General features: G+C 37.7%; 1 protein-coding gene across 3 annotated transcripts in view; it reads left to right on the top strand.

The window, feature by feature from the left end:
• The window catches only part of LOC107084214 (phosphatidylinositol-binding clathrin assembly protein-like), a 48,145-nt gene that overhangs the window by 29,535 nt on the left and 5,434 nt on the right, over positions 1-13,176 (top strand). The window contains exons 7-16 of one of the 3 annotated variants that reach the window (XM_015373938.1): positions 264-370; positions 1,194-1,202; positions 1,667-1,708; positions 5,385-5,470; positions 8,783-8,885; positions 9,328-9,461; positions 9,579-9,676; positions 10,896-11,009; positions 11,092-11,122; positions 11,783-11,924. In XM_015373938.1, the coding sequence (XP_015229424.1) occupies positions 264-370; positions 1,194-1,202; positions 1,667-1,708; positions 5,385-5,470; positions 8,783-8,885; positions 9,328-9,461; positions 9,579-9,676; positions 10,896-11,009; positions 11,092-11,122; positions 11,783-11,924 (866 nt within the window). The remainder of the gene's footprint in view (positions 1-263; positions 371-1,193; positions 1,203-1,666; positions 1,709-5,384; positions 5,471-8,782; positions 8,886-9,327; positions 9,462-9,578; positions 9,677-10,895; positions 11,010-11,091; positions 11,123-11,782; positions 11,925-13,176) is intronic. The other 2 variants (XM_015373939.1, XM_015373940.1) reach the window with 2 other exon arrangements.

The following is a 13,176-nucleotide window of genomic DNA, read 5'->3' on the forward strand; positions in this document are numbered from 1 at the left end:
GATTCACAGCACCCCCTGTTCAAAAGTACTTCCAGCGGCCCTGTACCCACAACATTTAGAAGTTCTCATTGCAACAATAGGGGTATTGACTCAAAGGGACTGAGTATCAATATACACCACACTTTTCCTATTTCTTTTTGTGCAAATGGTTTAAAAACCATGAATACTTTTCCTTTAACTTCACAGTTACTGTTACTGTTAAAAACCGACAGACCATTTCAAAAGAATGTATTGTAGCTTGTTTTGTTTTTTTCTTCCGACAGAGAAATACTTTGACATGAAGAAGAATCAGTGCAAAGAAGCGTTGGAGATCTACAAGACCTTCCTGAACAGAATGACTAAACTATCTGAGTTTCTCAAAGTGGCAGAGGTATTGTTTGTTTACTCCGTTGCCTGCTAACCTGGAGACGATGGGAATATCGGGTTGGAGCAAACCTCAGCAGCCTCCACTAATCTGGACTTGCATAAATCCATGACTAAAAATGAATTACTGTATTCACACAAACACAGAAACTTCAAACTGTTGAGATTTGCTCCAGATTTCTGTCACCCACAAGATTCTGACCTGTGGTCGATATCTACGCAACTGGACTGCAGATCAGCATCTTAGGGGCTCCTCTTACTCATTTTGTTTCAAATCTCTTTTTGTATCTGGAAATTCTCCTGTTTCTCACAGTTTCTCCGTTGCCCCTGAGATTTCTACCAGACAGCCATTATTGATTCAGTCTTAGTCTCTCAGAGGGCTTTCATGTACAGCCTTCCAACTGAGGGACCTCTCGTGTGCTGCCTGCTCACATGCCTGCACTGCATGCCCAAGCAAGCTCTTTTCTATCACTATCTCTGTCCCTTATTCCTCCTGCTAGTTAAAAAAAAAGATATATAATTTGTATTTGATGGCTTTTATCCAGTGAGCAGCTTCTGCCAGACTTCACAGTGAATATAAATAGTTTTATCCTCTGCAGACTGCGTAGCACTTCGCCATGCGTCATCTTCAAAGGCTTTCACACTGCTTGATTTCGTTCCCATTTGGAAGAAGGTTTGGGGTGCAGCCGCTTGATCCACAGTAAAAAGAAAGAAAGAAAACAAGCGAACTAACGTTGACTTTAAGGACCCATTCATTTTATCTGTCTAACAAATGTGTTTGTCTGTTTTGTGTGTCATCTGTGTCCCTCCCCTCCTCCTTCTGTTCAAAGTCAACATTAGTTGAGTGTCTTCCTTTTTGGATGTTTTGACCTGTTGTCCTCCCTCTCTCTCTCCACCTCGCCCGTTCAGTCAGTCGATCTGCTCCGCATTCATTTCCAACCAGTCTCCAGATTTCAGTGTGTGTGTGCGTGCACATGTACTCTGTATATATGTAAACTATATGTATATATAGGTGTTTGTATGTGCGTGCATGTGCCCTCCTCCCCTCCTCCTCTGTTGTCTTCTGTTTGTTTTCTTTTCCAGCCACTGCATGAAGTAATGGATGCTTGGGTTTGATTCTTCTTTCTCCCTCCTCCTCCTCCTCTTCCTCCTTCACGTGCCTCTTTCCCTTTTCGTTTTTCCAACTCTGTGGTCTCTTGGGTTTCTTTTTTTTGGTTTATTTCTTGTTTCAGTACAACATTTGGTTTATTTTCATTTTGCCTCCCTCCTCCCTCCCCTTTCCCCTCCCTTTTTTGTGACACAGCGAGTTGGGATAGATCAGGGCGACAGCCCCGATCTCACACAGGTCAGTCTACATCTCATCTCAATCAGTCAATCAACCAGCCAGTCAACTAGTTTATGAATCCGTCCAGTCAGTCTCATAATGCTTCATTCTTTAAGCTCCCGTTCCCTACTCACCCTACAGACCTCCCCACACTGCAGCTGCCCCGTCTTCTTCCTCTCTTCTTCACTCTCCCTGAATTCTTTGTTTTGCTTCTCTTTCTGTTTGAGTCTAGAATAGAGAGGAAACAATAAACAGAAACCTGAAAAATGGGTTTGAAGCAATATTTTATTTCTGCAATTTTTATCTGAGGGATTTCATGCCTTTTTTTATCTGAATCATTGCAGAACAAATTTTGCTCAAAGGTAAGGTTCTTGCTAAAGAATTTAATCAGCTGGGTAACAACTTTTTTCTTTTTCTTAGCATTGTTTGAAGATTTACTTTAGACGGACATAACAGGAATGTAGAATGCCTCACAGAGGCGTTGGGACTTCTTGAACAGATTGACATCTTATCATGTTAAAACAGCAAACTTTGATGCATTTCATTGTGATCTTATGTGACAAACCAACACAAAGCAAAAACTATATATATATATATATAGTGGTGTTTGAACAAAAAAACCTAAAGAAGGGAGAAAGGAATCAGGTCAGAGATAAGGTTGTTAAGAAGTTTAAAGCAGAGATACTAACCATCTAATAGATCTACACTCAATTTATTTTCTTTAAGGTCCTATATATCATGCTTTCTTTTAAGTTAACTGCAGACAAATATGATGAAATATGTCCTTTTTGTATTCCACTTTTTATGAAGTAGCTGTTTTCTTCAAACTCAAAAGAATGACACTTGCCTCATTCTCTACCTCTCCCTGTGTGTAATGTTGCCCTAGAGCTGCAGCAGCACTGTTATAGTAACGTTTCAGAACAGACGACCCAGAATTCAGGCAGGACAGACCGTGGAATAATTTAAAACATTTATTTAAAAACGCGGGCTGTGGGTCCATGGTATCAGCGGGTACGGCCTCTATAACAGCAAGTCTATGGGAGAGAAACACAGGTTAGTGACCATAATGTGACATAGGATGATTATGAACATGTGAGTCACTAACCTTGTTTGACAGTTCAGTCCGTGCCCAGAAAAAGAGGATGATTCCAGGCGGTTGGTTGACAAGATGCAGCGGTCTCTGTCAGAGAGTTCCAAACACGGAAGCCTGGAAGGCTGCAGAGCTGACAAGAGATCGGATCTGAGCAGACAAAGGAAGGCAGGATAATCCACAGGGCGAAGTCAAGAGGCAGATGCAGGTTCAGTCCAAAGAAGAATCCAACAGGAGTCTGAAGACGGGTCGGGCAAACAGATCAGACAGGCTCGAAAGTCCGAATACAGCAACAAAAAGTAACCCTCGAAACCTCTCTACACCACAGGCTCAAGAATAATCTGGCACTGATGGCTGGGATCAAGTTTGAACAGTCTGAGTTTAGACAGAAGCAGGAGCAGGTGGATCAGATGATCAGACAAGGAGAGGCTACTGCTTAGTGAGCAACATTCATGATTACTCAGACATGCATAAATCAAGCAGGAAAAAAAACACTTTGGGCATGGTTTTAATGAGGAATAACAAAATAAGATCATTTGAAAATTATTAAAAGTTCAAAGAAGTTATTTTACATGATAGATGCCCTTTTGGATAAAGAAGATATGTCACATGTGGGAATCTTCTAGGTTCTCCACTTCATTTAACAGGTTCTTGACAAGAAAACGATCAGGAATATGAAACCCCATTTTTTTTTTTCAAAGTGTAGATGTGTAAGAAGATGTTCTGCTAAGATGAAACCCAAGCTAAACTTTTTGGTTTCCAAGAAATAATATGTGGAGGAAAACTACCACTGTATGTCCCCCTGAACAAACCGACCACCACGAAGAGGTTGTTCTGCATCGATTGAACAATTTATTAGGTTAAATACTGGAAATCCTGAAGAAAAGCTGTTAGAGGTTGCAAGACAGTTGAGATTGGAGCAGAAGGTCCCCTTCCAACAAAATAAGATGCTAAGCAGTCTCCCAATGGAGCGGCTAATATCATATACTGTCAGTCCAGAATTACGTTTCATATGTAGAAAGACTTTAGAATTGATGTTTACAAATGGTCTCTCTAGCCAGTCTGAATTGGCAGGAAAGATATTGTAAATATAATTTCCCAGATTTTTGTTTGTAAAAAGAAAAAAACATACATATGCAAACTCCAAATCCTTTGTGTTTGTCTGTTACATAGAATACCAATGGAAAGTGGTTGAAGTTTGTGGTGTTTAAGCATAACAAAGTTGAAAAAGCAGGAATATTTCACAAGAAGTCCTTAACATTTTTTTAATTAGACCTTTTTTATGTAAAAAAAAAAAAATAAACCAAAGACCTCTGTTTACAGAAAGCTCACGATACAAGCAAGTTAACTGTATTCAACCTTTTTTTCCCCAATAAAAGCAACAATCAGAACATTTTGTTCCCAAAAAATAATTCTGTCCCTTTTCCTTAGCTGTGGGGAGAGCAGCGAATGGTTTTTGATTAATTAGGTTTCTGCAAATATGACTTGGATAGGAGCACACAATGCCATCATAAGTACTGCATAACCCATGGACGACATTTATACTGTTTCCCCTCTACAGTGGATACGAATGTGATTGTGGTTGATTATATTTGGACAAAAGCAAGTAAATTAACTGAAAGGGGTCAATGTACAAACTAATGACTTGCAGTGCTTATGAAGACCTTATATGCCCTTATTCAACAACATAGTGGGCTATGCCGTTTACTGAGCTGTAGTTATGTCTGTTTTGTTTTTAAACTTTTAGCATATTCTAGATTTCTCTGACGAAGGATATGCAGAATTCGCATTTTACTCTCTTTCCCCCTTTGAATTAAGTATATGAGAAGACTTTTCTTTGCCTGTTGTGTCTGCGCTGTGTTTCTCTGATGCGGAAATGTAAAGCTCTGGGTGAAAGCTACAGTATCACATGTGTCCCAAATAAACCCATTCATCACCTTATTTGCTTTCCGGTGAAGCAGTTTCCAGCTGCTAAATGTGTATACCTGGTTTTTCAACAGATCTTTACATTTAATGAGTTAACTTTCTTGGTTTCCAGTCATTTCTCTTTGCTCTGATTATTTTTTTGATTGGTAACAAGTCTCAGAATCTAATTGGGATATCATTCATAAGGCAATGGCCTGGAAGTGGAATCCATGAGTTAACTCTTTTGGGTGGTGATTTGCTTTAGATGTACACTGCTGTAAGTATGTGCGTGCTTACAAGGGCGTATTTGGACTGCTGGCCTCTGCATGGGCTCATTAGATGGTTCAGAGATTAGTCTGTTGAGTTTCTTCTCTGAAACCCTACAGCAGTGACGCTCTGCTCTGTCCTGGTCTGTCAGTTCTGCTGCAGACTCGCTTGCATGATCCAACAGCCAATGTTTGCATGTCGGTCAACCAAACCTGATGAAACAAACTGCAAAAGCAGAACAAACATGCTGCCGTAGAGTAAAATGTTTAATCTGAGATTGGTTTCTTAGTGTCGCTGCTGCTTTTTATGTCTATGTGAGATACATCTGAAGAGGCGGCGGGGGGGTAAAAGAGAGCTTTTTACCTCATTTTGTCTTCCTGACTTAGATTCTAATGGTTTCTCTTCGATTTCATATATCACTCGCTCCCTTCTCAGGCTCCCAGCTCCCTCCTGGAGGCTTTGGAGCAGCATCTTGCTTCCCTGGAAGGCAGGAAGCTCAAAGACCTGTCTACTGCCAGCAGGTATGATCAAATGGATTATAAATCAACCAACTGCAACAATCACTTTGTTTTTGTCTAGCTTTAAATATATAATTTATTATACTACTGCAGTCTTAAACTTACTATCACCACTAATACTATAAGTATCCTGTCAGGCTAATATTGCTGCCATCAACAGGATTTCTGTAACTATCCCTGCAACAAAAATCTATCAGGAGCAAACAGCTTCTTTCAGAGGGTTTTATATGCTAAAGAAAAACAAACTTTCCTAACCAACCTAAAAAAATTATCAATCGGAATTTATTAAATCAGAAATATATTGGATTTAACCAAATTCATTTGAAAGCTTATTTCAGTTCCACTGGCCGTGCCCAGGTTTGATAAATTATAAATAAATGAATAAATAGCTTTATTATAATTCATGCAGGGAAATATTACAGATTATATTGACACTGCAATTTAAATAGAACAGGAAAGGAAAAACAGATAAAAAAGGAGAAAAGATCAAAGAAAGAGGAGATAAAAAAAATTAAACTTTAGTCTGCCTCATCACCTGCAAAGAGATGTAAAAGAACAGCAAAACCAATGGACATGTTACAAGATATACAATAAAGTAACACTTTGATACCATCGCTGAATTATAAGTAGTATTATTTAATCTATTTAAAAGATTTAAAGGTATAGTGAAGAATGTTTTTTCGGGTGGATCATCTAAATAAGTGGTTCTGCTAATTGTCAATCTTTCTGGTGATATGTTAAGTTAGGTCGTCCTTCATGCTCATCCCCATTTTCACTTACCAGTGGTGAGTCTGAAATAGTGGAAAAATTGCAAATCTTCTTTTAGAAAGTAGGCTTGTATGAGTGATGCAAACAGAAACTTTAAACAGAGCGTGCACAAGGAGAAATGGGCTTGTGCATGCTCTTGCACGCATTTTATAGGCGTTCCCTCTCAGCAGCAGGTACAAGGTTGTGCATTTGCATTTTTTTTTAAGTGGAGAGGACTGGTCTATTCAAAAATTCACGAAAATCCTCCACTATACCTTTAGAACAAGTACCACACTCCAAGGTGGGCTCTAGATGACATTTAGAGGGGGGCAGTTTTTATTTAATGGTTACAAAGACAAAAGAATAACAAGCTGAAAAAAAGCAAACAAACAAGGCAAGAGTGCATTATTTAATATATTCAGTCTACAACAAAGCCACGGTTACATCTTGATCTAACATAAAAACTGTAATCTGAACTGAACTTAATACCACATAAGCTTGAAGCCAACTGCAGTTTTAAAAATAAATGTTAACATAGACTGAAAAGGAAAATATGAAATTGGTCCAAGGGTTAGTTATGGTCTTCTCTGTCAGCATAAAATTATCTTAAGAAATTGATTCAGTATTACGTTGCAAAAACTAGTCTACAAAAGAAACATTTCTTCCACCAGTGTATTTACCCTTAATTTGAGCAGGTAGAATGAGTATTTGTGCTCTAAAAAAATAAGATAATTACATAATTAGAAATCATTAACTTATTTGACATACCGGTAGGTTAATTGAGTTTTTTTTCTTCTTATTTTAAAAGTAAATCATCTTTTTTTCATTAGCAAACTGCTTACCTTAATGCACAAGGGCAAAATACATTTATTTCAGTTTACTTACTTATATATTTAAATTGGTGCAGTGTTGTTTTTAGTACAAAAGCCATAACGGGGGCCGGGACCAATTCTACAAAGACCCCTGTCTAGAATCAGCCATGACCACAAACTGAATTTGAATTGAATTAAAATAAAGTCAGTGATGTCTATTATTTTGGAAAGGGATAAGAGACTTAAGGATCCAAATGAACCAGAGCGAGCAGAGAAACATGGAAGACCTTAGCCAATAACCTGATCTTTGTAGGAGAAATAGAAACTTTTAAAGACACATGCACCTGAGAACTGAATTCACAAACCCCTGGTAATCTTTGATTTTCAAATATCTGCATTTAATAGAGAAGTTTATGTGAGAAAAGTGGTCATCTGAGATATATCTCTTAAAAGAAAATAAAGAAAAGTAAAAGAAGAAGCAATAAAAAAAAAAAAACAATTAAGTATGTTTTAATGACACTTTGTTAAAAACAGACCATATATATATATATATATAGCTTAGAAAGTAATGGGAAATCCTTTATAGGCTTTAGAGCAATTCAATCAATCAATTTCTTTACTGTCAACTACAATTTAAATTGACACCTAGGCCTCAACATAATCCAGCATGTTCCCACTGGCATTTTAAAAAATGTATCTTTGGAGATTGTACTTAAATTATTAGAAGTTGAATAGCTTTTTTACCATCTCCCTAATCTTAAGCTCTTTTTACAGATTTAATCATATTAAAGTCATGGACCTTAGCTTTCAAGTCAGAGGAAACACGTTAATAAAAAAAAAAGCAAATATTTATTTAAAACCTTTAAATATTACAAGCAGCTGAATTATTTTCATCCTATCATTATAAAGCAAATATCCAAACAGTAGCGACAGCATTGATGGAAAATAACATATGGTTCAAACCCTAAAATGGTCATTTTTTAATAGTTTTTATCCCATTCATTTTCCATGTAGAACCGGCTTATCCTGAGTTACTTTTTTTAAATAATTCACATTGTTCTAATTTAATTACTTTTATGATGGTTATGTTTAATTTTAAAATATTTTTCAATTATATTCATAGGGAAATAAAACAATACATTTTGTCTTCTACTGCATTCATTTGATCTGGAACCAACAGAACCATATCCCTGGAGAGTTTCTAGTGATGAACCATCAGACAAAAGGGAAATTTATCTGTGAACCCTTCGATTCTTTCATTTAAAAAAAAAAAAAAAAGGATCATCAGAATAAAATTCATTCTGTAAAACGTCTGGCGTTAAGCTATATGGCACAACAGCTATTATCTCGTATCATACTGAACCAGATCCATAAAAAAGGAAAAGCCCTGAATTGTGCAGCCGCTGGAAAAATGTGTCTGTTTTAGTGATTGATAATGGCTGATGCCACAGTCTGATGGCAATCCATTACGCTCATCAACGGTTTCTGAGTCATCTCAGATAATCAGCAGCTGATGCAGTGAAATAACTGCTGATGTTCGTTTTCACAATGATATTGTACATTTATTGGCCTCATCAACTGGCTGATGTATAAATCTATCTTTTAACTATAAATGGTTAAAAAAATTGCACTCTGCTGCAAAATTAGAATCTTTTTAAAGCAGTTTAATGCGACCCTTTGTGAAAATATCAAGGCAATACCAAAGGTTTAAGCAGGTTTTTCTTTTCAATAAAGAGACGATACTTCTAACTTCCAGATCCAGCACCTTGTCGAGCACAGTGTCGTCCCTCTCCAGTGCTGGCATCTCTCTCAGCCGCATGGATGACAAGACGGAGGACAACCGGCTGCAGCAACATAAGGCGAGACATTTACTTCCACCTCTAAACTCAAATATCCATTTTGCTGATACATTTAGGCAGCTAAAATGGGTGATGCATGGCTACAGCACAATGTGATTGTGAGCCAAGATTTTGTTGGTATTTTTGGAAAGAAATGCGCTCAAATGTGAGTGAACTGTGAAGAAATCTATATATCAAGTCTCTTTGTGCTCCCTACTGTTGTTAGAGCTGAATAGGCTTGTACATTAATTCTGCAGTGCAATGAAATAAACTGCCTGTCTGGCTGCCAGCCCATAGTGTAGAGAAATGCACAGTGAATAGAAATGAAGGGAGTGTAAATAAGTCTGTGTTGCAAGCAGTTTCTTCCTTTAAATGCCTTGAGGTCCTTATTTTTTTTTAAATAATTGTTAAATGTTTTACCAGCTTGACAAAAAGGGGAAAAATGTATAATTTTCTGTTGCAGGAGGACGGTCACAAAGTGATCGACATTCAGACGCCTACTGTTTCGCCCAGCACCCAGTCGGTGGGCAGTGCCAACAGCAGCGGAGGGGCCACAGATCTCTTCTCAAGCTCACCCAGCGTATCCATCAATAACCAGTGAGTCCAGCTTCATCTTATTCTCTTACCGTAATTCAGAATCCCAAATCTCTATCGTCAATTACATTAAAAGCTTAAGATATAAATCTTCACCTTTTTTTGTTTTTGTACTTTTAGTGTGCCAAACCTGAGCGGCGAGTTGTTCGCCCTGCAGCCCAGCTTCACCCCCATCCAGACCACACACACTGTGCCCAACAACAGCAATGCATGGGGAGGTGGGACCGCTTATAACGCTACACATACACTGGCAAATAATTAGCAAAGCATTCTGTTATAGGCCAGGTAAAAGCCGTAACATCTTTAAATATCGAAAAAAAGAAATATGTGCTAACTGACTGTATATCAGTACGTTAACTTCCCTATCATGCATCCCATGTGTAGCATTAGTATTACCATAAAGTGAAATGAGAAGGCTATATAATATTCATATTAAGGCACACTTTAAGGTTTTGAATGGCACAAAACAACACCATCTGATAAGAGGATGTTTCTGATGGTTAAAGGACCTTTGTATGACGTCCTAACCTAAAGGTTGCTTATTCTGAGCACACATGTTGGAAGGAAATCACTGCTATATGAGTGCGCACATCAAAGAAACAATCCTGGGAAAACATTTAAACAATGGCAGAATTCTACACTGCAAAAATTGAAGTCTAAATATTATTATTTTATTTTTTTTCAGAAAATAAGCTAATTTTGTCTTGAATTGAGGAGGTAAATGAGGGACTTTGCCAATGGAATAAGACAATTTACGTTAAAAATAAGAAAAAACAATTGCTTTGTCCTATTTCAAATGCATATTATCTAATTATTTTATAAGTACTCATTCCATTAGCTTAAATTAAGGATAAATATCCTTAATGTAAGAATGTTTTCTAGATCGATTTTTGCAGATTCCTTTTTCAAATCATGTTTTTTGGTTAGAGGCGTTGCTGAACTGGTGGCAGGCTGGTTTTGTAAAGTAGCTCCTCACATACCTCCATAGGCTGGCTGTTTGCTAGATCTCCAAGCTATTGCTCTCCAGCATTTCTCTTGACCTGAATTCCTCCTCTTCCCCAGAAAACCTTTTAGAACCTAATTTCAAGCTAGAGGCTGCTATCCTTGCTTTTCCCTTTGGTGAACATTATGTTACACATTGATGCCTGAGCTTAAAATCCCAAACTTTATCAGTCTTCTGCACTCATCTGTGTTCTTGGATGCTATGCGCTTGTTGCTATTTTTTTTTCCTTGATGTTAGCAATGAAACTAATCTAATTATTGTGTTCACAACCCTGCACAATGAAATTATAGTAATGATTATTCATACCTTTGGGATTCCCATATGCTCACAGACAAACAGTAAGAACTAGATAGGCTGCACATTTATTTTGTATTTGCACTGTGTCCTGTACCTGTTTGCTCTCTTCTATCCTTTAATTTATTTCTTTTTATCAGGAGACCTGCTAAAGCCTTCCCCACTTACTCAGATTCACAGCCCTGGAGCTCCATTACACTCTGGTAAAATGCTGCCCAATGATTTGGATTCTTCACTAGCAAACTTGGTCGGGAGTAAGTTAAATCACTCCTTGATGCCATGTTTTCATCTTCACTTTTACCATCTGAGAAATTTAATTTCTGTTTCTTCTCTTAGACCTGCAGTTTGGGGGCACACCAGCCAAAAAGTGAGTAAGCTCAGCTTAAAAATAAACTTGTCCTTTCTGTCTGTGATACGGGACTTTGGTGCATCTGAACAAATTAGAATGGCATTTTAAAAATTTGAAAAAGACTAATATTTTATTAATTCATAACATAGCATAATACATTTCAAGTGTTTATGTCTTTCAAACTTAATAAATAAAGCTTAAAGCTAAGTGAAACCCAATATATATTTCTCAAGATATTTAAATTCTACACAAGACTGTAACATTGTTCATAAAGCATAATTCATACACACTAGTATATGTACAGTGCTTGGACTTGGCTCCATTTGGCTGGATAACTACATCGGTTTGCTGCAGCATGGAGGCGATTAGCCTGAGTCATTGCAGAAGGTTTAAGGATGGGCATTTTGCTCTAATAGTGGCCTTCACCTCGTCTGCAGTTGTGGCTCTTTGCTCCATTCTGAACTATGGATTCCACTAGTTTAGGTCACAGCGTTACACATCTGTATCTAACCACCCTTATTTTTTACTTTTGCATTATCTCTAACCAGTAATCATCATTAATCCTTGAAATGTATTACTTTTCGTGTAAAATTAATTAACTTCTTGATGATGTGATGTAATAAAATGCACTTGTACGTGTGGCCCTGTTCTCTGTGTGTTTCCGTATGTGTGCATCAGGCCAGAGTTCCAGTGGAACCAGATAGTGGAGAAGAAACCCACAGGAGGGAGCGGCTGGCAGTCAAAGACTATGTGTACCAACACCAACTGGACTCATGCTGCCCATCACATGGCACCTGCACCCATGGCGGTCCCTCAGATGGTAACATTAAGCTCCACCTCCTACTTCTGCAATATTTGGCCTAACATTATCTTAGTCCTGCCTTCTATGGGTTCAAATGTGGCCACTGCAGTTTAAGTTTTCTATTTAAAACAGTACATATCTAATTACGTGTTTCATTAACTACATAACTCTCAGCATGTTGAAGTGACATCATTTGCCAGGTGCTTAAAGAAATCAATGCAATAATTTGCCAAAATGTTTATCTGCTCAATCAAGGCAAAACTAACATAATGTATTTGGATCAAACATTTAATGCACAGCTTCAGTGTATACAGATAGAAACCACCAATCAGACTCCAAATGTGTAATGATGTCCTCGGATCATAAAGACAGCAAAAAAAGTTGTCCTTCTACAAACTAAAGAACATGTCCAGGTTTAATGTATCAGAAGGGCCTTGAAAAATGTATTTGTGTCAATATTAAGTAAAATGTATTATTGCAAGAGTGTCCATAGGTTTGCCTAAAAAATCAGTCAGACAACAGTTTCTGGTCCAAAATGCTGCTGCCTGTGTTCTCACCAAAACTAAGAAAATAGAGCACATAACCCCACTTCTAAAGTCCTCACTCAGGCTCCCAGTACGGAAGCGTATTGCATTCACCAAAGAAAAAAGATACAGATCTCCTAATTATTAAAACCTGATCTCAATATTATGAGATCTTCTCTCATAATTACAAGATAATATGTTATATTTAGGAGATGATGAAGGACATTCATTGCCGAGCTAAGCTACATGAAACGTGAACAATGAGTAAGTTATCGGATTTAATCTGATTTTATTTCCTTTTAGGTATGCAACACTGGGAAATACTGAGTTTCCTCAATGTGGATGGAATTAGTTTTAGTTTGTCAGCATTGTGCAATAAGTCTTTAGAATTGTTTAGGTAAAAAAGCCCACTCTACTCTGACTTGCTGAAAGTCGCGCTGTTCCTGCAGGAGCAATTAAACCAGCAAAGGATGCTTTACGGCTGTAAATGAATGCATCTGAAATGCATTCCAGCTGGCTTGGTGATGTCCAAAAGAACTGTCTGCCGATCTCAAAATCCTAAATGTGCAAGGAGTACAGCTGAGGCTTCAGAATCGTTTAAAACGACCAGGTTCTAACTTTATGTGGCATGTCGATTCATATGAAAAACTAAAACCATACGGCATCTGTATTTAATGGAGCTGTTGAGGGATTTCCACGTATGGTCATAAGGCTACATGCTTACTCCACATGTAGTAATCCCAGGG

This window comes from Cyprinodon variegatus, unplaced genomic scaffold, assembly GCF_000732505.1.
Source record: "Cyprinodon variegatus isolate N-32 unplaced genomic scaffold, C_variegatus-1.0 Scaffold94, whole genome shotgun sequence".
NCBI classification, from domain to species: domain Eukaryota; kingdom Metazoa; phylum Chordata; class Actinopteri; order Cyprinodontiformes; family Cyprinodontidae; genus Cyprinodon; species Cyprinodon variegatus.